Genomic DNA, 25,961 nt, shown 5'->3' with positions numbered 1-25,961 from the left:
ATAGTTTGGCGAGTAACTTACAGTTTGAGGCAGAAAAATCACTACATTTCAAATCAGAACTCCACTACGCATATATTTGAATAATTAAGTTCCAGTCTGCCAAGATATTCTTGAGAAATGACACAACTTTCAGCTGTGTAAATACTTTAATCAAACATCCAGTGTAATCGGATTTTGTACAAGGACTATTGTTGGTATAAGTTACTGTCCTCCCATATTTGAGTTGCAATTTCTCACCCTTTTTCAACTAATTATAACATGCATGAAAAAAAAATAATCAGTTTGAGTAACTGAACAAAGATCAGTGCAGCCAATCAGATCTTGAGTCTCTCTAAACCCAGGCTGTGTCTGCGAGGGCCGGGGCAGGAGCTGGCAGAGGGGGCAGATCTGGGAGAGGCAGGCTGATCCACCACAGTCCCCAGGGAGCCTTGCGACTTGGAGACAGTGATGTCTGAGCTGGCTGCTCCTGAGTGTGTGTGCTCATGGGGGTGCAGGTGTGTGTGGTTGTGATGCTGAGGCTCAGTGTGCCCGCTGTCTGCATTTACATGGCCTTGTTCCTCCACTGTGGCAGCCTGCAGAGGAAGAGAAGAGACTAAGAAACAGCTTCTTTGGTCTCAGGAAACTGTAGTTTGATGACTGAGAAAAATGAGCTAGAGACTAAAATGCGAAGTAGGGCTCCAGAGTATTTTCCATCACTAAAAGTGTCTCTTTCACTTCATACAAAGTCTGAATCATGTTAAAATAACATAAACACACTATCGTTCAAAAGTTTGGGGTATATGCTAACATAATTGCACAAGGGTTTTCTAATCATCAATTAGCCTTTCAACGTGATTAGCTCACACAATGTAGCATTAGAACACAGGAGTGATGGTTGCTGGAAATAGGCCTCTGTACCCCGTGTAGATACTCTATTAAAAATCAGCCATTTCCAGCTAGAATAGTCATTTACCACATTAACAATATCTAGACTGTATTTCTAATTGTTTAACATTATCTTGATTGAAAAAAACTGCTTTTCTTTCAACAATAAGGACCCCAAACTTTTGAACAGTAGTGTATGTTACTGGAAATTTGCATTAATGCCTCCAACAATCCACTGTAAGGACATCAGAGATGTAAAATTAATAGATGGGATGAATCTTTTGGGCCCACTACATTTTTAAACATCAGATGTATTACATGATATTGTGCTGTTCATCAGCTGCAGCAGTTACCTGAGGTTCATAGATCTCACACTTCACTTCTACAGGCTTCCGATTCTGAAATGAGTTGTCCTTTTTCCCAACAGGATTCCTGATTTCAAACTGGTCCTCATGAGCCACGTGTGAGCCCTGACAGAAGCCTCTATGCTGAGAGACAAGAAATCAGAGAGAGCTGAGCCTGGATTTTCAACTTTGTAGCAACTTGTTTGGAGCCTTAAGAGCAATGAGAAGAAGTTTGGACGAGGTAGTCAAAAACAACCCCCACAACTTTAAAGAAGTAAAATATGATAAATTATAAGCTTTAACTTTTACATTATCAGTACAAATAATATATAATATACATATAATATACATTTAGTATTCCCATTTCCAGCTTTTAAAGCTACCCTCTGTCAGTACAGTTAACAACCATCTCAGGACAGCTGCACATTTAACAGGCAGCCATTAGATGATTGCCACTTGTTCAGCTTTATGCTGTAGAAAGCATTTTAATAAAGAAGCAATGCTGTGCAAGTGCAGTTTAATCTAGTAAACACACTTAATGCATTCAGATTTACATTGTGTGCTACTCACAGCAAACTGACAGTCCATAGGGGGGCAGCTGCTCAGTTCACTGGCCTCTGTTTTCTTTGAACACACCGTCTCCACTATGGTGAACTCCACAAAGTAAGCCGGACCAACAACCCACTGACAAAGCACACAAAGACAATGCATTCACTTACACAGGCACATACGTAAATCTTCCTAGCCCTTTGTGAACTACTAACCAAAGCTTTGGCTTTTGGAAAAGTCCAATTTTACATGTAATGCAGTCGTGTTTTTCTGAACGTACATATTGTCAACCAAGTATGAGCAAAGACAACCAGTTAGATAAAATGCTGCATATTTGATATCAAAAGTCAACACGGACACTTTTCAAAGTAGTCCAAGTAATATTTCAAAATAATGTTTTTGTAACAACATGAAACTTGGTACACTTGTACAGCTTGGTGATCTGAACTTTAAGACCTGGAACATTGCAAAACACTTCATGGCAGCTGTTAGAGTTTTCAATGTAACCAAACTAGAAAAGCACTAAGAGAACGCAGTACTCCACCAAGGCTGTTCTTTCTCCCCATATGGCATTGTCAGAAATGCAGCATTTTTTAAAAATAAATGCAGCATTTGTTTATTAGTTATTGATGATCAGAAATTATGGCAACATAGAATGTGGCCATTCTACAAACAAAATGACCTTGCTCTGAGTACAGGTGTGTGTTATGCATGAGTACATTACGCACAGATACCGAATCATGTGACCTCAATATGTAGCGGGCAGCGGGAATTGATGGGACTTGGAAACATCCCCACAATTTAATCAGTTGTTCCTTGTATCATTTCCGAAGAATAAGTCCTGATAAATCCACAGCAGTGGATTTGTAGTAGGATCGCAATCATGTGATCGTCAGCAAGCAGCTGATGTAGTGTTCACTTGTTGTCATAGTTACAGTGATGCCATGCCACTATCTCGCAGTGAAACAGAAATCTTTGACAAATCCATGGATCCAGACTGTAAGCTGCATCACAGCCAAAATCTAATCACTTGGTCCTTGTGTCATTTCTGACCTTCCCTGAAAATTCCATCCAAATCCATTAATCCGTTCTTGAGTAATGTTGCTACCAGATAAACAGACAGACAGAAAAACATACACCGATCATCACATAACTCTGCCGCGTTCCTTGACAGAGTAATAATAAAGGAGGTAGCTGTTTAGATTTTCACTTACTATTAAGAGATTTATAACCTATCTGTGAAAGTAAATCTTCTTTCTGGTGTCACTTCTACAGACGTTTTAGGGAGGAACCAACACTGATCATCACATAACTCTGATGCATTCCTTGGCGGAGTAATTATGTATTTTACACCCTGACTTCTAAATCAAACATGACAACATCGAAAAGGAGATGTCTGCCCATATGTTTTGATGGTCAGGGGTTACAGTGAAACCATGTGCAGTATCATAAACTGTTAAGGGGAAGTCAAAGATTTAGTTAGAGGAAAATCACAGTATTTCAGTACCTATAGCCTGAAATTCATCATATTGTGTCTAATGAATGTGTGTTTAACCCTGATAATAAAGTGACTGTGAAGAGTAGAGCACTTATCAACATGACCTTCTTAGCTTAAGAGAAAGAACCAGTGCAGTGCCCGTACAAAAGGTACCGATTATGTGGCAGTCCAGTGTTGCTCTTTGCAGCTTTTAAAATGTTATCAGGAAACAGCTCATCCAAACTATTTCACACTTAACACTGACTGTGCAGGGTTAGAAAAAAAGATATGGGCAGACATCACTGCTTCCGTGTCATCATGTTTGGCTCAGATGATATGGTGCAAAACATATTCTGGTGATGGCAAAAGCAAATAGCCACCACAAAGCATTCGGGGGCCAAAACTGTACCGGTGTACCAAGTTTCATGGTCATAAAAAATATCACTTCAAATAAGGAACACATCATTTGGACTAAAGTAAAAAGATAAAAGAAATTGCATAATCAAATGTCAGGTTCTTTGAAGAGAACAGGAAAATGAAAGGAGAATCTCAGTAGTGATTAAAATGAATTCAGATTATAAGGAACTTCAGAGCAACCAAAGAACAAATACTGTCTTTGCAACAGGAGACATACTGTTGACAGAAATGTTCGTTTTAACTCGTGAACACATCAACTCTTATCTAAACAAATATATATCCTTGGTCTCTGGAGGCAAACTCTGTCTACTTATATCATTTTGGCTTAGCTGGTAATTAACCTGTTTCTTCATTTTCTCTCTCAGGCCGTTACTGATTACTTAATTACTTGATTATTAGTCCCCCCTGTCCTTAACCTGTGAACTGGCTTTTGTAATGTTCTCCAGAGTGAAGTAGTTGGCCAGGTGACTCTCTTCATTAAACCGCTGCAGTGAGAGATTGACTGTCTCCTTGACGACGGGCTCGTTGAAGTTGTCAGCTGTTGGACAGTCGGGACACACTCCCACCACTGCAGTAGCAGGAACTAGACACAGGCAAGGAGAGGGTGGAAGGTCAAAGGAAAGTAGCAGATGCAAAGACTCACAGCACAGAGCCAGGTATTCCCTTCTGCAGAATGCACCTGTCAGCATTACTCTCTTCTCTCTGAGAGCTTACTTTATCCAAATGTGTAATCCTTCACTTGCCAGTATATAAAATGTAATATTATTTCAGTAACATACAGTAACACTCACTTCAGTTTCTAACTGGAAGGTATTTTGTGGCAGAGCATATATAGAGAAAGATTTCAATATACACTACCGTTCAAAAGTTTGGGGTCACTTAGAAATGTCCTTATTTTTGAGAGAGAAACAGTTTTTTTCAATGAAGATAACATTAAATGAAACAAAAATCCAATCTAGACATTGTTAATGTGGTAAATGACTATTCTAGCTGGAAACAGCTGATTTTTAATGGAATATCTCCATAGGGGTCCAGAGGAACATTTCCAGCAACCATCACTCCTGTGTTCTAATGTTACATTGTGTTAGTTAATGGTGTTGAAAGGCTAATTGATGATTAGAAAACCCTTGTGCAATTATGTTAGCACATGAATGAAAGTGTGAGTTTTCATGGAAAATGTGAAATTGCCTGGGTGACCCCAGACTTTTGAACGGCAGTGTATATAAATGTCTTTAACTTCACACCCTCATGTAAATCAAAGCAGTGAAGAAGGAATAAAATAGACCTGAAATACTATTTACCACTGAGACTTTGCAAATGTGTTTTTGTTTTGTCAAATGAAAGAAAAAATCTTATCTGACTTAAAGCTAGAATTGAAGCCTTCCCATCCTGTACCCCTAGAACAGTGTCACCACAAATCACTGAGTGTAGTACATTCAGTGAAGAGGCTGCTTTATTTAAAATGAGCAGCTTTGTTGTGCTGTATGAAATTTGCTTGAGATGCAGATGAGAATTCTCTTAACAGGCTCGTTAAAATCTGTGTCACTGACTCATTGTTACAAGGCTGTTATTTTCTCTCTAACATACAGTTTTGATGAGGCATATGCTACTGATTGAATAAGAGGATGTCTTTCAAGTAGAAATGAAGAAAAAGCAGCTAAAGGCTTTTAGAGCTTAAACTACCTTCACGAAGCGTACAGGAGTAGCTTTGCAGTTTGACTTGAGCGTCAGCGTGAGCAGACACTTCACACTCTCCATACACCTGAAAGACACACACACACCTATATACTGGAAATATGAACACATGAACACGTGGACAGTAACTTACTACATCATGTACAGTACATTAGTATTTCCATTTAGTGTCTTTACACATTTTCACTCCTCTATATTTACATGACATTCACAGTTACTTACAGTTCTTTTCTGCTAAGATTATACCTGCAATACATATGAGATCATACAATATGATACAGAGCTTTATTAACCCTCATCCTACCAACATATTTACGTTCAGGGACCATTGAATGCAGTCCTTGGAGAACGCAAGTTTAAACTTCTATAAGGAACAACTGTCAAGGCAAACTATTCACTTATTTCTCCTCAGAACATTACTAATATGTAATTAATGCCATAGAAAAGACTTATTATTTTTGTTTTTGGAAGGTTACAGTTATTTTGCATTTTGTGTAAAACTAAAACATTTCTTTTAAACAAATTGTCACTATTATTCCAAGTATAATCCATTTCAGCAGATATTTGTGTGATAATTTTATGATGAAATCAACTGCTACTATGGTCCTGGTAACCCTGCTGCATATCAGTCATGTACATGATACACTATTTCAGCCATATCCTGTTTAATGGAACCTAAGCATTTAATCTGAGAGGAACAAAACATTTGTAGCATTGAATTATTTGTTGTAATTCTTAGAACTTCATATTACAGACAGAGCACATGAGAATATCAGTATGAGTGCCAAAAAATTAGCAGCCATTGTAAACGTAAACTTAAATATTTATATATCACAAAATAATATTCTAATTGCATTGATGGAATTCGGTACTTTTGAATGGAGTCCCCGAGGACCTCAAAACATTGGAATTTTTTCAAAAAGCATTGATTAAAACAAAAACTGAAACAATGAAATAAAGCAATCTAGGACAAAATGATTGAAAAGGTCATGAATAATTGAAATGATATAAACCTGTAAGACATGAAAATACATCTCTAAGGTCTCACAGTTGGTAGGATTAAGGTTAAACCACCAAATGTTGTAGAGAATATTTACAATTTGCTAACATCAACAACATTAAATAATAGTATCCAAGTATAAATAATTACTGTGTTTGTAACAGAACATTCTAAAAGGGGTGGTTTTTTGATACCTATTTTTCTCTGAAAATACTTGTGAAATTGTACTCAAGTAACATTTTAAATGCAGGATGAAAGGAGAAACAAAATATACAATAATTAAAGTATAAACATGGCAACAGTCTAAAGCCATATTCAGATAGCAGGTAGAGTTCTTGTTTAGCCTTTGACTGGGCTTACTTCTGTTAAAAACAACAACAAAAACATTCATGTTGTTGAGTGAATATGTAGCACAAGTATTGTACTTACTGGAAGATCTCCAATTTGTCTGACTTCACATTGTTTCCATGGTTTCCTGCTGGTAATGTGGCATTTGGTCTCCATGACATCAATAGTCATTTTGTAGAGTGACCCACCTTTCTCCTGGAGACACACACGCACACAGACACACACAAACAAACACAACATTGTGATTTGACATTTAATAAAGCAAGCATGACGATTAATTGCTTCTTTTTTTTTTTTTTTTAAGGCTCTGCAAATGAGCCTCTTGGGCCAGCCGCTGTTTCCAGACACATTTTGCAAATCCTGCATTTTTGCATAGTGCAAGATGGTGTAGAGCCCTGTTTATGTCCTTGTGCATGCATTGTGTGTGTGAGTGTTCATCCAAACCTGTTGCTGAGTGTGAGACAGATCGTACAGTCTGTTGAGGCTCAAGACGTATCCATTTGTCCTGTCCTGGTTTATCTGCTCCAGGGCCTCCTCTGCCACTCTCACTGCATCGGGGCTATTGCAGCCTGATTTGTCTGGACTGGCTCTTCCCTCCTGCTGCAATAAAGCCAGACACAGGACCAGCAGGTACACGCTCATCCTCTAACACACACATACACATAACATGCACACACACACACACACACACACACACACACGCACACACAGATTGGGCACCATAAGAACCCTAATTTTACCCAGCTATACTACAACTACAGCATATCCTGTTAGATCATTCAACATTTAGACTAACACATGCACGGTTCTGGAAATCGTCCTTTGCAATACCTGTAATCCTAGTTTTTACAGACAGGGTTTCGACCGACACATGTAAGACTGATGCTGGACTTTCCCCTCTTTCCCAAAAGGATGAGCAAACAGCTGCTATCTGCTGCTCCGTAGGCCAATGGCTGGCTCAGGCTGACTGATGGGTCATAGTGCACTGGGGAACAGGGGAAATGATCTCAGTCAGAGAAAAACTCCTAAACTACAGTGCCCCCTACTTTCTTGTTTCTTGAATGAGACACTAACAATGTTGAAAAATCCTGAAAACTAAGAATTGAGTCATGAAGGAAGCAAGAAGAAAGTGTAGATAAATTTGCAAGTACTTTCTGCAGCACTTCTTCACTGCCCATATGCATGTCAATTATCATACAAAAATGTATGTTTTCTTGAAATCAGCTGTTTATTTTGTCAGGCCAACTCCTTATGATATTTGCAAATGACAAATTCAAATTATTAGTATCAAATACAACGACCTAATGTTTCAGTGTAGTCAAACAGTTTATAGGGGAAAACATGCTAAAACCAGTATTCATTTTGGGCTTTTGTTTATTTTTGTCGGTGTGACAGTATTGTAGGGAAAATAGTATTTTGGGTCACTTATGGTAACTCACTGTGAGCATTTAGATTACAAATATAGTTCTAGAAATCACATTCAGTATGAACCTTTATGCTGAATAGATAGGATTCTTTGTAAGGCATTTCCCCATTACTTGTGGGCAGCAGTCATGGCCACCACTGGACACTCTCTGGCTGTGTCTTTTTGCCATTTTTTGGCTTTGTTTGTCTGAAAAGATGTGGCTTGATCAGAACTGAAAAAGTTTAGGTATGATAAATGTGTGGTTAAAGGCATTTTTAGGGAGATGTCCTTCAGTCATAACTGTCTGCATTGGACTGTTTCATTAAAATGTGGACCAACAGCTTAATTTTAGGCTTTTGTCAGATTATTGTGATTGATCCAGTAGTAGAAGTATTAGTAGTATTTAGATCATTTATTAAAGTAAAAATACCAATACAGCAGTGTTAAAATCTTCAATTACAAGTCAAAGTCCTGTGATAAAAAGTCCACTTAGGTAAAAGTATGTCTATATTAGCAGTATTAGTGGTACAAAGGACTTAAAGTGTTCAAGAAAAGGTACTGGTTTGGTCCCTCTTATTGATGACATAATTAGATTCTTATTACTAAATGCAGATTATTGATACTGTTGTAGCTGCTGCAGGTGGAGCTAGTTTAAATTAATTTACATCTATTTTCATATACAGGGATGTACAGTAGATAAAACGTGATTACTGGAGAGTCAAGAAGAAAAGTTCTGAGACACAAATCTGTTTTCAGCTTTTGGACTTTTGGATTCTTTGATTTTTGGTGAAATATTTTATCATGAGAGCATTTATTGATCATCATATGGGTAGTTCAGAGAGAAAAACCATTATCTAGAGGAGCTCATAACAACTCATAGACATCTGGAATGTGAGTCCGACTACAACACAGATAGCAGCTGTTTGCTGAATGTGTAAAGCTCATGTTACTAATATGTGTTCAAGATAATGCCTCTGGGGTTATGTTCGAGCAGGACTACTTTTATCAAGTCGCTCCTAGATGGCAACTAACCTGAACCATATTTTAGTGACTCCTTGACCTATTACAGAATATTGTTCACATTTTTCACGCAGTGGTTTGACCTCTTAGGGGCTGTACAGTGGATTGATGGTTAGAGCTGTCGCCTAGCAACTAGAAGATCCCTGGTTCACGTCCTGGCGTTCCCGGGATCTTTATGTATGGAGTTTGCATGTTCTCCATGTGTATGCATGGGTTTCCTTCAGGTACTCCGGCTTCCTCCCGCAGTTCAAAAACATGCTGATGTTAATTGGTAACTCTAACTTGTCTGTGAGTGTGATTGTTTGTCTCTATGTGTAGCCTTCTGATAGACTGGTGATAATGGATGGATGCATGGGTTTAACCTCTTCCATATTCTACTGCAAACAAATTTAGTTCAATCCCATGTCATATCTACATTATACCACTAGGCGGTGCTGGATCAACGTGACAAATTCAAAGGGCAATAACAGCGGTCGTGAGACAAATTGATCTGCTCTTTTGCTCAGTTTATCAGTCTATAAGCCTATAGACATAACATCTTCCAGAATTTAGTCTTAAAATGAGCAGTTTTGTGTTGTGCTCTGTGATGCAGCTCTGAATTAAGATGCTGAATAACAACCTTAAAGGATTTTGCAGCATGTGGAGGTCTGCTCAGTCCAAGTGCTTTCTCTAGATGTTTCTACCGTCTCCCTCGTCTTTCCTTTACACAGCAGCAGAAAGGTTTAATGAAAAACTCTGCAACGAAAAAGCTCAGACTGGGAAGTGTGCAAACATGACTTAGGTTACTATTAACTGTTTCTATGCAATATTTACCAGCCTGTAGGTGGACGTATGTATGGATATTATCAGATAAAAAATATGTAAAACAGACATTTTGATGTACTTTGGTTCCTGGGAATGCTGTGAGTTTCTTAGGATAATTTAACGGTTGTCATGTAACCAGCAGCCTTTCACACAGTATTTTCATGGTCTTTTTGTTTGGCAGCAGTAACAGCAGTAACATCAATGCCAGGAACCCCGTGGGAGCTGTTTGTTCACGTTGGGGACAAGTACACTGAATCAACACTGAATCACTTTGGCCTTGATCAACACAAAAATAGCACACAGGTATTTATGTCGTAATTTATTCTTTTGTGCAGCCAAGAACAGATAATATACAAATACAGAAAACATGTTGTTTGCTGGCTGGAGTTTAAATGTAAATCTACATCTACATTGTTAAAAATGCTTTGTCCATGTGAATGTGAACATGCTGTGTTCAGCTGGAGGGATTATTAATGAGAAAATGACCAGTTTAGCTCTTATTTTATTATATATGATGAATTACATACAAATAGAAACATTTAAAAAATAAAAAAAAAACAGGCTGATGTTCGTGTTGATGTACTGTTTTTTATGCACTTGCTCTTTATTAGATGGTTGAAGAGAGACAAAAAAGATCACATGCTATGTGCTTACAGCAGATCATGATTTCGACCAGCTCAGCCCAAGGAAACAGTTGAGGTTTGTTACATTGATGTGTTAAATACAAATGTATCAAATGTCAAATGGGTTTCCTTCACTTCACAGAGTCGTTTCTTTGCGCTTTTTTTTTCACATCAGTTCCCAGTTGAGTTCCATCGACCACCTTATGCAGCTGCCTTGAACGTGGGGTCCTCTTCGAAGAGTTTCTCCACCAGCGTCTCTCCTTTCGCGGGAGGGGCACACTGGGCTGAGACTGCGGTTGGGAAGGCCTGGATGGTGGGTTCTGTCATGTTGGGAATCTGGGGGTCGGGCTTGAGGGGCAGGGTGACTCCACCATCAGGACCACCGGCAGGAACGTCAGGGAAGGCAGGCAGGGTCATGGGCTGGTCCATGGAGGGCAGGGTCCTCACCGTACCCTCTGGGTGGTCGTGAACTGCGGTCTCGTGGGTGTGGTCGTGGTGATGGTGATGGTGCTCGTGTTCGTGCAGGTGAGCGTGCTTGTGGTCGTGATCCAGAGCCAGCTCGTGGTCGTGCTCGTGGGTGTGCACGCCATCGGCATGCTTGTAGTCGTGGTGATGGTTAGGAAAATCGCCACTGTGGTTGTGCGCCTTGGCATGATGAGTGTGCACGTGGTCGTGGCCGTGCCCGTGGTCGTGGGAGTGGTCGTGAGCGTGCCTGTGGGGGCTGCCTGCGGCATGGTCGTGTGTGTGGTGGTGGTCGCTGCCGTCAGCGTGCTTGTGGGTTTGGTCGTGATGAGAGTGGCTCTTGGTGTGGTCGTGCACGTGGTCGTGTGAGTGTGTCTGGTCTGCAGCGTGGGCTTGGTCATGCGCTTGGCTGTGTGGGTGTGTGTCATTGTGGCTGTGGTCGGTCGATCCGCCCAGCAGGTGCAGTTTCTTCTCTCTGTCAGCAGCCTGTAGAACACATAAATATAATAAAGTAAGAGGTGACACATTCACGTTTTGGTGAATTGGTGGAGTAAGACATGTGTAACCTTTACTATTTCCATAGTTAGAATCATAACGATTGACTGCATACACAGAATGCAAAGCTCTTTAAAACTGCAGTCTGTAATTCGAGGGAAAGATTGTTGATATTTTGCTAGCTAGCTTATTTAGATAGTATTTGCCAGATCATTGTGGCTTCTGTCCCCTTTCTGCCTGGGGTAGGGCTGTGTGGAACAGAATGAGACTTGTTTTCATTTACAGAGCTAGGGCACTGGACTTTGTCTAACTATGTAAACAGAATGTTCGGCTAGCATATAGTGAGAAGATATTCATTGAATTTGACAAAAAGTGTATTCAACTATGATTTGTGAATTTTCCAGTCCCATATTGTGTCCCTTTGAGCAAATGAACAAAAATCAAAAATCCACAGAAACAGGGTTAAGTCTTACTTTTGCTGACTAAAGTCAAACTCTAAAATCTACACCTCTACATTCATATGTACTTCTTATAAATTTAAATCAAAGAGTACACTGTAAAAACAACAAATTTCAAATCCAACAAAACTTGATTACGTGTTCTTCAATCCTTATTATATATATATAGAACAATTTTTCTTTCAAATAGTGACAAAAACAACCATAATTTAGCTGAATTAAATGCAAACAGTGTAATTTTATGGTCACATACTAAAAGAATTAACTACTGCATTAAAAAGTATACATTTTTTAATGTGAACATTATGTAGAGTTTTGGTCAGATTTCTATACAGTCGATGTATAAATAAAATTTTTCAATCCTCAATGTACATAATTTCCCTTTAATAATGGCAAATATCTGAAAAGTATCAGTATTTGCTGATACAAACAAAGTAAAAATGTTATAATTTGACAGTTTAATGTTGTAGAAGAACAAATTATTATTTATTCATTATCACAGGTTTTTGAAGTGTACATTTTTTGCAGTTTGGCTAGTTTTAAATTTTTTTTATATTTTATGTTTAACATGTAAATGAATACTTTTTTCTGTCATTTTACTTGTTATCATCTGTAATTTACAGAAATGTGTAAGACACGCTAAAAGAATTACAGGTAAAACTGGACTACAGAAAGACATCAAAAAAATATGGACATGTTTTACTGAGTCTTACCTCAGGCTCATAGATCTCACAATCTACACTGGTTTCTGGATCACCAGAGGGAGAGTAGAACAGAGATGCCTTACAGAAGCCCTTGTGCTGAGGAGACAAGAATGACAAAAACTATTGAGAGACGAGAGAGTGGAGGAAGAGCTGTGCCTTTGACATTAGTTTAATAGTTAAACAAACTCAATTTTAAACTAATCCTTTGCTATAATAAAGTTGTTCACTGAGAGCAGAAAAGGAAGGATGCTTCAGGAGGTCTTTTTTCAGCATTAACATCTCAAGTAATTGCCTGATTTATTGCAATTTTGAATGCCAAATAGACTTTCATTTTGCCATTTCTCTCAAAAAGTTAGGTCAGAGTGTTCAAAACCATTCAAAATTTTGGGGTCACCAAGACAATTTCATGTTTTCCATGTTATTGTCAATGTCAATGTCAGATTTATTTATATAGCATTTTTAAAAAGCCTATGGCCAACCAAAGTGCTTTATGGTAAAATAATCAACAATATGGAAACAATAAAAGCAAAACAATAAGACAGTAAAATAAAACAGATAAAAGATCCATTAAAGGTGACACTGCTCAGCCAAAGGCCAGAGTGAACAAGTGGGTCTGAAGATGTGTTTTAAAAATGGAGAGGCTATTTGCAGACCACACAGAGAGGGGAAAAGCATTCCACAGTGTAGGAGCCACAACTGCAAAGGCTCGATCTCCTCTGTTGTCCAGGACCATCTGGTCAGCTGACCTAAGGGCTCTGAAGGGTTGATGCATCTTAACAAGGTCAGATAAATATTCTGGGGCCAGTCCATTAAAAGACTTAAAAACACATAAAAGAATCTTTAAAAAAATCCTGTACCTAACCGGAAGCCAGTGAAGAGAGGAAAGCACTGGCGTTATGTGCCCGTGTTTCTTTCTCCGGGTTAGGAGATGAGCTGCTGCATTCTGAACAAGCTGCAGATGGTTAAGTTTCGACTGGCCGATGCCAACATACAGGGAGTTCCAATAGTCTCGGCTCGATGTAGTAAAAATGTGGATAACTTTTTCTAGATCAGCCTGTCTTAGATAGGGTTTGACTTGGGCTAGAAGCCGAAGCTGAAAGAAGCTAGCCTTGACCATTGAGCTGATCTGTTTGTCTAATTCAAACGCCTCATCAATAACAACACCAAGATTCCTAGCCTGCAATCATATATAAGGTGCTAGTGGACCAAGGGAGATGGCAAGGACATGGACCAGGTCAGGGTGACCCAACAGGACAGTCTCAGTTCCTTTTCATTTAATCTTAAGAAATTTAAGTCTGTCCATGTTTTTATATCCCTCATACAATTAAACACAGCATGAAGAGATTCCTTAGAAGGGACCTTTAATGGCAAGTACACCTGCACATCATCAGCAAAGTAGTGAAAAGGAATATCATGCTTCCTAAGTATCGACCCCAGGGGTAGCATATAAAGGGAGAATAGTAGAGGGCCCAGAACTGACCCCTGGGGGGTCCATGAAAACTCACACTTTTATTCATGTGCTCGCATAATTGCACAAGGGTGTTCTAATCATAAATTAGCCTTTCAACATGTTTAACTAACACAATGTAGCATTAGAACACAGGAGTGATGGTTGCTGGAAATGTTCCTCTGTATCCCTATGGAGATATTCCATTAAAAATCAGCTGTTTCCTGCTGGAACAGTCATTTACCACATTAACAATATCTAGACTGTATTTCTAATTCATTTAATGTCATCTTCATTGATATAAACTGATTTTCTTTCAAAAATAAGGACATTTCTAAGTGACCCCAAACTTTTGAACGGTAGTGTAAGTATGCTAAATACAGTTGGTACTATCAAATAATAACAGAGAAACAATCTTGAAAAGTAACGGAGAGTTTAAGTGATGAACCAAATCACTAATCGGCATTAAAGATTGCTACATCTCTTTGCACAATGCATAGCAAACCCTTCTCTAGCTGAAATAGACTGCTTGATCAAGACAAAATGGGATAAAATACTGGAAAATAGCAATTTGTCATGACTCACAGCAAACTCGCACTCCATAGGGGGGCACTTATCAGCCGGGTCTGCGTTCTGTCCACAGGTGGTCTCCTGGATGGTATACTCTGCATTGTAATACATATTCATGGCCATCTGGATACACACAGACACAGAAAGATAGAAAACTTCAACAAAGGAATGGGTATAACAATATGAATTGTTTGGTCAGGCGTTGGTCAAGTAGCTAGTAAGTAAGCAGGAGACATATAAACAGACAGCCACTCTGTGATTTGATGGAATACAACCACCATATTCTTTGTATTGCCCCTGTCTTCAGAATACTTACAGTATACAATGGGTGAACACATTACGTCATGTGATATCTTGGTGTTTTTACTGGACATGTAAAAAACTTACCCCGGAGGAAGCACGGCTGACTTTGAGCACAGTGAAACGATTGGCCAGCTTGCTCTCCTTGTTGAACTTTTCCAGCGAGAGAGCCACAGCCTTTTGGACCTCTTCGTTGTCAGCGGCAATAAGAGTTGGACAGTCGGGACAAATCTCATTCACCCTTGCTGCAGGAACTAAAAAGAAAGAAAAGTAGTTTTGGATGCGCATACATGTGAAGATTGGTTTGCACAAAACGTCTCAGTCCACCAAATTTCAGTGTCAGAAAAATACAGAGTTGGAAGAAGATGCATTTCATTTAGTTTTAAACTCCAAGTCTACCAAGGAGAAAATGTGTGGAGGTGTTTTAAATACACTACACTTCAAAAGTTTGGGGTCACCCAGAAAATTTCATGTTTTCCATAAAAACTCACATTTTTATTCATGTGCTAACATAATTGCACAAGGGTTTTCTAATCATCAATCAGCCTTTCAACACCATTAGCTAACACAATGTAGCATTAGAACACAGGAGTGATGGTTGTTGGAAATGTTCCTCTGTACCACTATGTAGATATTCCATTAAAAATCTGCCGTTTCCAGCTAGAATAGTCATTTACCACATTAACAATGTCTAGACTGTATTTCTGATTCATTTAATGCTATCTTTACTGAAAAAAAAACTGCTTTTCTTTCAAAAATAAGGACATTTCTAAGTGACCCCAAACTTTTGAATGGTAGTGTACAACTAACTGTAAATTGTTCTTCTTGATATTTCAGGTGGATTAAAAAAAAAAAAAAAAAAAAGCAGTATTATTTATACCTGGTCTGACCACACAGTTGTACTTGTAGAGACGCACCACTCTGTTAACCTTATTGATGTAGATGGCAGCTTTGCACTGTCCATATACCTGCGAAGGCAAATACGATATTCAGTATGCTGCACATACAAAGACTTATATTTGGATTTTGAATTAATATAATTAACCTTGACAGTGTTTTATGGTTTAATGTTTGTAATACAGACAGTCATGTTGATTTGAGTGAGGTGTGTAAAAAAAAAAAAAAAAATCTAACAGAACTAACAACAGTCACTTAATATAAAGAAACCTTAAGTCTTAAGGTTGTAAACAGAATAAAACTTGTTTCTTTTGTGTGGAAAAAGGCTGCAATAGTAGCATATTCACTGTGTGCATGAATGTGAACTTTTGTTGAAGTTGTCGTCGACATCCAAGAGTGTGTGTTTTTGTGTTCTAACCGGTGTGCTGTCCGTGGGACGAGCTTCACAGTCCTTCGAGTCCTTCCTGCTGAGAACACTGCAGTTGGTCTCCACAACGTCCAGAGTCAAGTAGAAAACCACACCAGTCTCTCCCTGTGACACACACACACACACACACACACACACACACACAGAATGTACACACAAAAATGTGACATTGTATGAGCGATGGTAACTGAAACTTGAATAAGTTTCTCCCTTCAGATACTGATGTTACCATGACAACAATTATCCATGCTATCTCCTGATATTTCACTAAGTCACATTAGGTCTGTCGTCTACTACACAACTTGCTGAGGTACAGGTTCTTATGGACCGAGTCTTTTACTGATGAACGGTGATCTGAATTAGGACTGATCTGTCCAACAGACTAAATTCTGATTTACAGTCTAGACCCTTTTCACCCAGAATGTATTTGTGTCTGTTCATAAAACACAACCCACACACTGAAGAGGCCACCTACTCTGATGCAAACGGATGTAGAATTCTTGTTCTACACATCTGGTCGAGTTGCAGTTTCACATTTTTTTTAGAACACATTCAATAGCAATGTTTACTGACTGCAAGCATTATATATTCATTAGAATTAAACAATTTTGGGTGATCACAAGATAAAGAACTGGTGTTGGTTTCAATCGAGATGTTTATGACTCCAACATAATTTGAAAGATTTTGGCCATTTAATCTCAAAAGCTCTAGGTGACTTCACACTATCAAAAAAGAGGAGGAACTTTGGTTAGCGCAAGAGCACTAGCCACTTAGCACATGCTTAAAAATCCCCCACTATCCCTCTGAAATGTACATTTTTTGTTAGTTGTCCCTCCCATATGTATTTGTTAGAGTAATCTTTTATTTCTCAGCTTGATTGTGAATGTACACACACAGAAAACATCACATGTAACAGGGTCTTAACATTTGCTCTAAATATTTTCTAATTGAATATAATCCTAACTGCATTACTCAAGACATGTTACATTATTTACAATATCTATATCAATGTCTCATGAATAATTGACATAAACATTTTAAATTCGGCATTTAATCATGCATTTTTTTAAAAAGGTGCTTTTGTGCCACTTTTGGCCAATGCACTTTAAATTTCTGGATCTTGTGTACTTTCTTTGGCACTTCAATCACTCATTTTCATTATATTTGAATAAATGAATGAATCTTAGATGTGGACAGTGATCCAGAGTTGTTATACCAGATAGGAATTCCTCATTAAATAGCCTTAGTTCTAGAGGAGAACATACTGTGGCATCGTGGCAGGGGATCAATGACTTACGTGTTTTGCCGTGTGGACGTTGGACAGGCGGTGCAGGCTGAAGATGTAGCCCTCACTGCGGTCCTGGTTGATCTTGGTCAGAGCCAGCTCAGCAGCCCCCTTCGCCGATGCATCTTCACATGACCCCTGCTCCACGCCATGCTGGTCCACCGGTGCCCCACGGACGCACCCCACAGCCAGCAACAGGGACAACAGCACCCAGGACTTCATGGTAAAGGCCCGTCTCTCTCAAACACACTGTCACGCTCCGGCTGCACAGGGAGATGCTCACAGAAGGATAGGGTGACCTTTTATATCCTGATACTGTTTACTGTATGCACACTCACTCTGTCTCACTCACATAAACACACTCATACACTCTCACAAAATCACTGCCCCTCCTGTCAACCTGAGTAAATATGACCATTGACCCCGACCCCCCCCCACCCAATCCCCTCTCTAAACACAAGGTCCTATCTAGGAATGCTGCAGCTCATCTATCAACCCACCAACCAATCAGCTACTGTACGGACTTGCACAATGGAGCTTATCAGCAGGGAGATAATCAACCCTTTTTGGGATCAATAGGGACAATCAGTGGAATGGAAGTCACTCGATCCACTCTTGGCATTGAGTTTAGTTTCAGCAAGGACAAAGCTGCATCACTGTTAAAAAAAATTAGCATTTGCAATTTTCAGCAACACAGGAGACAATCTAAAAGTTAACTTTCTGGGCTCTATGCTGGCCATATGTGTCCACTTCACTTTGTTTTTTTGACCATTTTAGCTGTATGAATGCTCATAGAATGAAATTCCCCAAGGGTCTGGATTTTTTTCAGATGTTTTTCAACTTCAGCTCTTTAAATATATACTGTATACATAGAATTGTACCACTTGGCTCCATCGTGGCCACTTCTGGCCAACTGAAACCCAAGAATACTACATTTTAAAATTCCTTATTATTCACAGTACTAAATCATAAAAGTTAGGTAAAATTGCTTTCATTCTAAACTCAACACTTTAAAATTGTAGTTTTTAATGTTTTCTACCAGATTGTGTCATTTGTCCATTTTTGGCCAAGCGAGCAATTTCATGTAATATTCTTAGTTTCCAACAGGGGGCGCATGATGGCTTACTACACTCTAATGGAGCAAATCAATGGCCCAATTTTGACATAGCTGTGATCTTAAGAATGTCAGATAATGAAAATTGTGCCTGTGCATGAAATTGCAGCACAAAAATGTGTTTGTAAGATAGAGAGAAATAAATTGTGGCATCTTACATCCAAGTTGCATTGAATTTCTGCTGATGCAGGCTATGAGCTTTGAGTGTCCCAGGCAAAATTGACTTTGATGCACATGTTGAAAGCACCTGTAGTTTTGTTCTTTTCATAAAAAAATGCCACACACAACTACACAATAGCCCTTACACACTCAGATATCTACTCTCCCAAAACAAATCACAGGACATCTTGCAGAGGGCAAAGATGCAGCTGCAGGGGAAACAAAAACAAACTGACACTGTTTATAAATCTGTCCTGGACTTTATGCAGAGGCAATCAATACTAATAGCCTAACAGCTCCCAGATCATTTTTTCTCTGGCAAGATGGCAAGAAAGTGCTTCAAGCACGTGACTATGTGATGCGATCAGAGACCAAAGATGGGGAGAAATCCTCTGCATTTGAAGAAACACTTTCTACCCACGATGATGACACATCCTCTCCTGAAGATGAGGACACATCCTTTCCTGAAGATGAGGACACATCCTTTCCTGAAGATGAGGACACATCCTCCTCAGAGGATGACAGCATCACCACTGATGATGATGAGAACATCCAGTGCCCAATTCTTCTTCCTCGGGGGGTGAGGACAATACAGACACAGCGGTGAAGGCCGAGCAGGTAATGGCAGAGACAGAGGAGCTGGTGGCTGAGTGGCTGTCTCATAATGGGACAATTATGTGGTTTCCTACTGCTAAAGAGACCCTGCACTACAATCCAGTATCCACTGGTGGCACCCCAGGGCCCACCCTGTATGTAGTTGCCCGCATCAGCAGCCTGAGGTCTGACTTTGACCTGTTTATAACAGAGGAGATAATTCAGCTGCTGTGTACCCATACAGGAAAAGTGGGTGGCTCGGCTCGCCTCCCCCTCTTGTTCACTCCAGGGGCTGATGTGTGCGTCGACGAGCAACTTGTTGCATTCAAAGGTTGTTGTGGATTTCGACAATAAATGCTCAACAAGCCTGCAAAGTCTGCATTAAAATATGCATCACCTGTGATGTGGTGACCTCATATGCCTGGAGGATTTACATTGGAAAACCCCACAATAGTTCCCGGGAAATTAACCAGGGAATGAGGGTCACACTCCAACTGACAGAGGGGCTCCAAGGACACACTGTCACTTGTGACAACTTCTTCACTTCATTCGCCTTGGCAGGGGGACTCCTCAGAAGAAAACTGGCTCTAGTTGGCACAATCAGGAGAAACAAACCAGAGCTACCTCCACAGTTCCTCCAGCTGCGGCAGAGGAAGATTCTGTTGTCTGTCTTCGCCTTCATCAAAACTACCATTGTGGTATCCTACATGCCCAACTGAGGGAAGAATGTGCTTCTTTTCAGCACAAAGCACAGGGAACCATCAGTCAGCAAAAAGAGGAAGCCTGCAGTAATCCTGGACTACAACAGGTGCAAAGGCGGTTTGGATAATCTAGACAAGGTTGTTGGCACCTACAGCTGTCGAAGGAAAACCAGCCGCTGGCCACTGGCTCTCTTCTACAATCTCCTGGATGTCTGGGTGTAATTAATTAAAACAATTTTTTAAATCACGTCCCACGACTAATAATAACCATTGCTGCTGTTAATCAGTTGCATATCTCAGACTGTGTTATTAATACAAGAAAAAACATTAGCACTGGGAATATAGAAAATGGTCATTTTTGAGGTTGTTTTCCAACAAGTGCATTGTGCAAACAAACAGGCATTTAAAGGGTTAAAAAATTAAGAAGGAATAAATATTTTATATGTATGATAAGAACTGATGTTAGTTAAAAACTTTATGCAATAAAAGTAGCAAAAAGCATTTAAAAATTTTAAAATTACACGCAGTATGTTCGTGGCCATTTTTGAGCACAAACATACTGAGTGGATAGCAATTTTGAACAAAGCCAGAGGGTTAAAGAATGATGTAAAATGATCAAACTGAGTATTTAGAAGCCCATTCAAACATGCTGGTCATTCCACAGGTTCCACAGACTATCAGGTTGCCACTCATGGCTGATCAGTAAATGCTCTGACACCTTCAGTTCAAACACACCTTGATTAGATCACAGTAGAGCAATGAAACTATTGTTACCTGAAACTTGCCGTTTGCTGGTGCATTTCTTTAGGAGTTTTAAAAGAAAAAGCAAACTATTAAATTTCACATCTTCACTGCGACTGGAATCTTGTGAGAGGAGCACAAGCACATGGTGTCTGCAGCAGTACTGAGGTGTAGCTCTGATTCTGAGTAGGCGCACCGTGGAGCTACAGCAGCTCTTTTATTAACACCTACTCCTGTAAAGCGCTGTGCAAAAGTAGAATTTTCCCTGGTCATGCAGGTGCCTGTTAGCTGTGTGAGGTTGCAAAGGTCTCAGAGGCGTGTAGGTGTATAAAACATTTGCCTTCAGCTTCGGCGATTGTCATTTCAACTTTGATTTTTTAAAATATTTGACTGTTCCTACCCTTCCTGAACCAGGCTCTTTCAAAGGCTTAACTTTAACCACACGTGCTTTTGGAGGCACGTGCAGCTGTTTCAAGGATACATTTAGAAATGATACCACTGAATGCAAACTATCTGTTTGCAAGTGAGTTGTTTAAGGCATTATCCTCCTTCATACTATCCTTTCGACTGTTTTTGGATGCTGTAGGGTTAACATGGGGTAGAATTTAGCAGAACATCTGAACTCAGCACATTTCTGACCCTTGACCTTAAATCACGTCTAAAGTTGTTGTCCTCGCAGATCAACATCTGCACTGAAGGGAATGAGTTGTGACTTCTGCTGTGAGTCTAAGCACTTCAGTGATAGCGGAACATTTGACCTTCGTCTTAACAAAATAAACAACCCATGGAACCACCTGGCTAAAAATCAATATTTTTTTGTACAGCTGTCATGTCGCAACTCCTATCAGGAACACTTATATAAGATAGGGCATTGTTAGGTCATGTACTTCACCAATCTGAACAATGTGCTTGAAACTGATGGGGAACCACAGATAATCCAGCAGGACTGACAGGGATCACGATGGAGCTTCTGTTTATCTCTGAGTGTGAATTTAAAAAATACAAATTATATATTGTGAAAACAGGGTTTCTCCATCATAGAATATTGAAAACTAAATCGTGTTAGTTAGTGACTACATTTTGTGAATAACACTGGCTGACGTTAGGAAAAACATCCCTAATGTGAGGAAAGCTGTGCCTGACATTAATTTGAAAATCTGAAACTACATCAACATGTTAGAATAACACATGATTTAGTTCAGAGAAAAACAAACAAACAAAAAAGTCACTTTTAATTCAAGCTGCACCACAGACAGAAAAAAACTACAACTGTGCAGGAAAATGCCAAACATTCTCTTTTTTAAAATGTACAAATTCACATTACAAAAAAAGACTGTTTGACTTGAAATTTGCAATCTGTTTCAACTGCAGATATCTGTATGCACTATTATGACGATGAAAGTTGTAAAGCTTTAAAACCTGAGTTTAGAACTGAACCCGAGTTGGTGAAAGTAACGGTTGGCAGACTGGAACCAGCCACTCCAAACCGAGATCTCCACATTTTTATTTTCCAGAAAGATACACTACCAGTCAAAAGTTTGGACACACCTTCTAATTCAGTGCTTTTTATTTATTTGTATAACTGAAGTATAACACTTTCTGTTTACAACCTGATTCCACATGTGTTCTTTTATAGTTTTGATGTCTTCAGTATTAATCTACAGTGCAGAAAATAATCAAATAAAAACCACTGAATGAGGAGGTGTGTCCAAACTTTTGACTGGTAGTGTATGTCAGTTCTTTTGCATCCCTCTCATGAAAAAAACAAACATATTTGTCACTTGTACTTGCTTGAAAGGTGTTAGTTATCCTCAAATAATTCAAATGCGGACACAAAGGTAGGACTAGTGCAGTTCACTGTATGGGACAAAGGTGAAAATGGACCAGGGGCCCCTCTACCCTGCACTGGGGTCTGTGTAGGCGTAAGGTTTGGTTTTAGTCACTCTGGTGACTGTTGGCCTTTTAGCTCACAGTGAAATATCTTAACCACGAATGAAAACTAAGTAAATTTACATGTATACTGCACTTGGGTACACTTCTCACATGCTACTTTATTGACTGATATAGTGGTGGTGAATATCGATTTTCAAAGTTTAGACACATTTTCATACAAGGTAAATTACCCAACAGTGACCTACAGAAAGTCCATCTCTACTGGCTACAACAGTGAAGTGGTACAAACAGCATACTTCACTTTTATTTAAAGTAACACCGTGTCTCTTTGGATTGCCTGCTCCACCTTAGTTTCTTCACCTGTGGCTTGTGTCTTCTGTGTGCACTCAGTGATGCATCTTCATCCATGAGTTCCAAGTTTGGATGTTTACCTGCTTGTTTGTATACCTGTTTACCTTTGTGTCGTTCCTAAAAGCCTCACTCTTATTCTGTTCTTCAGTCTATATTACCATTTTGGACTGACTTTGTTTGCATTGGAGTATCATTCTGAACTGACCTAGACCTCCAACTGGTTTTTATTAGGTTTTGCCTCTTTTTCTTAAGTAAAGTTTTGAATGCAAAGCTGTCATCGCAATAGTAATACAATATTTAAATAGATGACAGTAATTGCCAAAAAAATGAAATAAAATAAAATAAAATTAAGTTGTAGCACATCTCAGATTTCTGCTTTTAAGCACAGAGAATTAATCAGAGTGTTTGAACTAATAAATGTTCAGTTCAGTAAAAACACAATGCAGAGTTAATGCACAGCTGGTAGTTAGTCGCAATTACTTGGTAATCAATTACATTTCTTGTCTCATGGACCTAGATAAAAGGACCAATTATAAGTTCATAGTTTTATCTATTCAGGCTTCATCACATACAAAATGACAAAGCTCATCCTACATTGCTTGTAGCCACCTTTAATTAACTAATACACATATGGTGGCAATAAAGGAGCAAAATTTCCTTTGGCAACACTGATGACAGAACACCAGAACATGTGCCATAGAAGTGTTCATCTGATGTGACATTGACCTTACAATGTATTCTGGGCAAATACAGCTCTTAAAGGTCAAAGATCACTTTGGTACTCAGAGGAAAAGGACAGAGGCTGTTGCTATTTTGGATCTATTTTTATGCTCCAAAGTCAGAATGAAGTTGCCTTTAAAACCAAGAAGACACACTGCTAGGCTCAGCCTAGTGCATCGTCAGGTACAGGAGGTACATCCTGTCTACTAATGTAAATAAATTACAAACTACAGCATGACAAGTGCATGAAGATAAAATGAAAATGGGTGTTCTTACTTGTCACTTCAGAGGATCAACTCTGAGTGTGCACTGTCTAGTATCAAACAGAAGGTGGTGCTAAAGTATAATGCAATATTTGACCAACAAAAACACATTTAAAGCAACACTAGAGTCAGAGCTGAGGAGGCAGTACAGGTTTACATTTCTTGCGTCTCTTATATGAAGGTGTGAAACAACCCAAATTTGTTGATTTTATTTGTTGAGTTTATTGAAATAATGAATTATTCATAAGACAGTCATGTATACTACCATTCAAAAGTTTGACGTCACCTAGAAAGGTCCTTATTTTTGAAAGAAAAGCAGTTTTTTCAATAAAGATAACATTAAATTAATCAGAAATACAGTCTAGACATTGTTAATGTGGTAAATGACTATTCTAGCTGGAAACGGCTGATATTTAATGGAATATCTCCATAGGGGTACAGAGGAACATTTCCAGCAACCATCACTCCTGTGTTCTAATGCTACATTGTGTTAGCTAATGGTGTTGAAAGGCTCATTGATGATTAGAAAACCCTTGTGCAATTATGTTAGCACATGAATAAATGTGTGAGTATTCATGGAAAACATGATATTGTCTGGGTGACCCCAAACTTTTGAACGGCAATCATCATATAGCTTTTCAACACCATTAGCTAACACAATGTAGCATTAGAACACAGGAGTGATGGTTGCTGGAAATGTTCCTCTGTACCCCTATGGAGATATTCCATTAAAAATCAGCTGTCTCCAGCTAGAATAGTCATTTACCACATTAACAATGTGGATTTCTGATTAATTTAATGTTATCTTGATTGAAAAAAAAATGCTTTTCTTTCAAAAATAAGGGAATCTCTAAGTGACCCCAAACTTTTGAACGGTAGTGTATGTGTTGATGTAAATAAACAGTTAAGGCCAAGACCCAAAGTTTCCCAGCAGAACATTATATTGTAACCAGATGATCAATGTAATTCACATCACCTGTGCATGGTTTTAATGCTGTGGTTGATCAGTATAAATTGAAAGTCAATATTTCTGGGCAAACACGGTATATAAATACTATAGAAACCAAACATATGACAGTGTTTGAAAGGTCACCATCTAACACATCCAGATTAGAGTCTGATCTCTAAGTGGGTTGTAAACAATGATTCTGATTAAAAGACTGCAAGCAGTGCATTAGGAACAGAATGAATTCAGAGGGAAGATGAGGAACAACTGTGGCTCTTGGCTCAGAGTCATGATTGAGAAACAGCTTATCTCATCTAACTCTCAGGACTCGCTGCTTACACGGGGAGCACGTCCAAACCACCTCAGTGTGTCTCAGACCTGGAGAGTTTTCAGTCTCACTAGATATATTTCATGACATAATGTGTTTGGATTTCACTGATCTGCATTTGATGCAAAAATAAAACTCACCAAGTAAAGAGTGAAGTCCAAGTAATTCATGGAAAAACAATGAATTTCAGTTCTACTGAGCATTAGTAAGTCCTCCATAAGACAAAGCAAAGAAGAATACATAAACTCAATTTGGGTAAAATTATACTTTCTTCTCCTCGGCTCAGTTTACAACATGCTTTCAAAATTCTTGTAAAATGTCCTTAGACTGTCCAAATATGTAACACACAGACGAACAAACATAAATTACATCCAGCACACAGACCTGAATACACTGTAGAAGAAGAAATGACTTAAAATACAGTAAGTTTTTGTATTTGTACTGAAAGCTTATATTTTTGACTTCTTTAAACATGCTGCATCTTTTCAGATAAATCTTTTTTTCTGTTTAGAGATGTGCTTTTCTGTAATGAACAGTCCCTCCATATTTAGTGCTACTGA

General features: G+C 38.9%; 2 protein-coding genes across 2 annotated transcripts; both read right to left on the bottom strand.

Moving 5' to 3' along the window:
• Positions 1-127: 127 nt before the first annotated feature.
• On the bottom strand, positions 128-7,662 carry LOC111581182 (fetuin-B-like). The gene is made up of 8 exons (XM_023289232.3): positions 7,526-7,662; positions 7,139-7,339; positions 6,776-6,889; positions 5,335-5,413; positions 4,068-4,234; positions 1,779-1,892; positions 1,218-1,352; positions 128-572 (listed from the first exon to the last, which is right to left on the bottom strand). Exons 2-8 carry the CDS (start codon positions 7,334-7,336, stop codon positions 315-317), a joined length of 1,065 nt encoding a protein of 354 aa, XP_023145000.2. The 5' UTR covers positions 7,337-7,339; positions 7,526-7,662; the 3' UTR covers positions 128-314.
• A 2,745-nt stretch (positions 7,663-10,407) lies between these two features.
• On the bottom strand, positions 10,408-17,877 carry LOC111581178 (antihemorrhagic factor cHLP-B-like). Its single transcript, XM_023289225.3, has 7 exons — positions 17,604-17,877; positions 16,298-16,411; positions 15,863-15,950; positions 15,070-15,236; positions 14,698-14,805; positions 12,675-12,761; positions 10,408-11,494 (listed from the first exon to the last, which is right to left on the bottom strand). The coding sequence occupies exons 1-7, from the start codon at positions 17,811-17,813 to the stop codon at positions 10,748-10,750; spliced, it is 1,521 nt and encodes a 506-aa protein (XP_023144993.2). The 5' UTR covers positions 17,814-17,877; the 3' UTR covers positions 10,408-10,747.
• Between the last annotated feature and the right edge of the window lie 8,084 nt (positions 17,878-25,961).

Source organism: Amphiprion ocellaris, chromosome 2 (assembly GCF_022539595.1).
Source record: "Amphiprion ocellaris isolate individual 3 ecotype Okinawa chromosome 2, ASM2253959v1, whole genome shotgun sequence".
In the NCBI taxonomy this organism is placed as follows: Eukaryota; Metazoa; Chordata; class Actinopteri; family Pomacentridae; genus Amphiprion; species Amphiprion ocellaris.
Note: the sequence above shows the minus strand (reverse complement) of the source record. Positions and strands in the feature narration are given on the sequence as shown.

What these genes read in the sequence shown, in the direction of transcription:
- LOC111581182 (XM_023289232.3), bottom strand. Translation starts at nt 7,336, where the DNA reads ATGAGCGTGTACCTGCTGGTCCTGTGTCTGGCTTTATTGCAGCAGGAG. An exon ending in CTCCTGTACGCTTCGTGAAG is followed by an intron (nt 4,235 to 5,334) that starts GTAGTTTAAGCT and finishes GCCTGTGTCTAG; the next exon opens with TTCCTGCTACTGCAGTGGTG. An exon ending in TTACAAAAGCCAGTTCACAG is followed by an intron (nt 1,893 to 4,067) that starts GTTAAGGACAGG and finishes GTGCTTTGTCAG; the next exon opens with TGGGTTGTTGGTCCGGCTTA.
- LOC111581178 (XM_023289225.3), bottom strand. Translation starts at nt 17,813, where the DNA reads ATGAAGTCCTGGGTGCTGTTGTCCCTGTTGCTGGCTGTGGGGTGCGTC. An exon ending in CTATGGAGTGCGAGTTTGCT is followed by an intron (nt 12,762 to 14,697) that starts GTGAGTCATGAC and finishes TTGTCTCCTCAG; the next exon opens with CACAAGGGCTTCTGTAAGGC. An exon ending in GTGAGATCTATGAGCCTGAG is followed by an intron (nt 11,495 to 12,674) that starts GTAAGACTCAGT and finishes TGTGTTCTACAG; the next exon opens with GCTGCTGACAGAGAGAAGAA.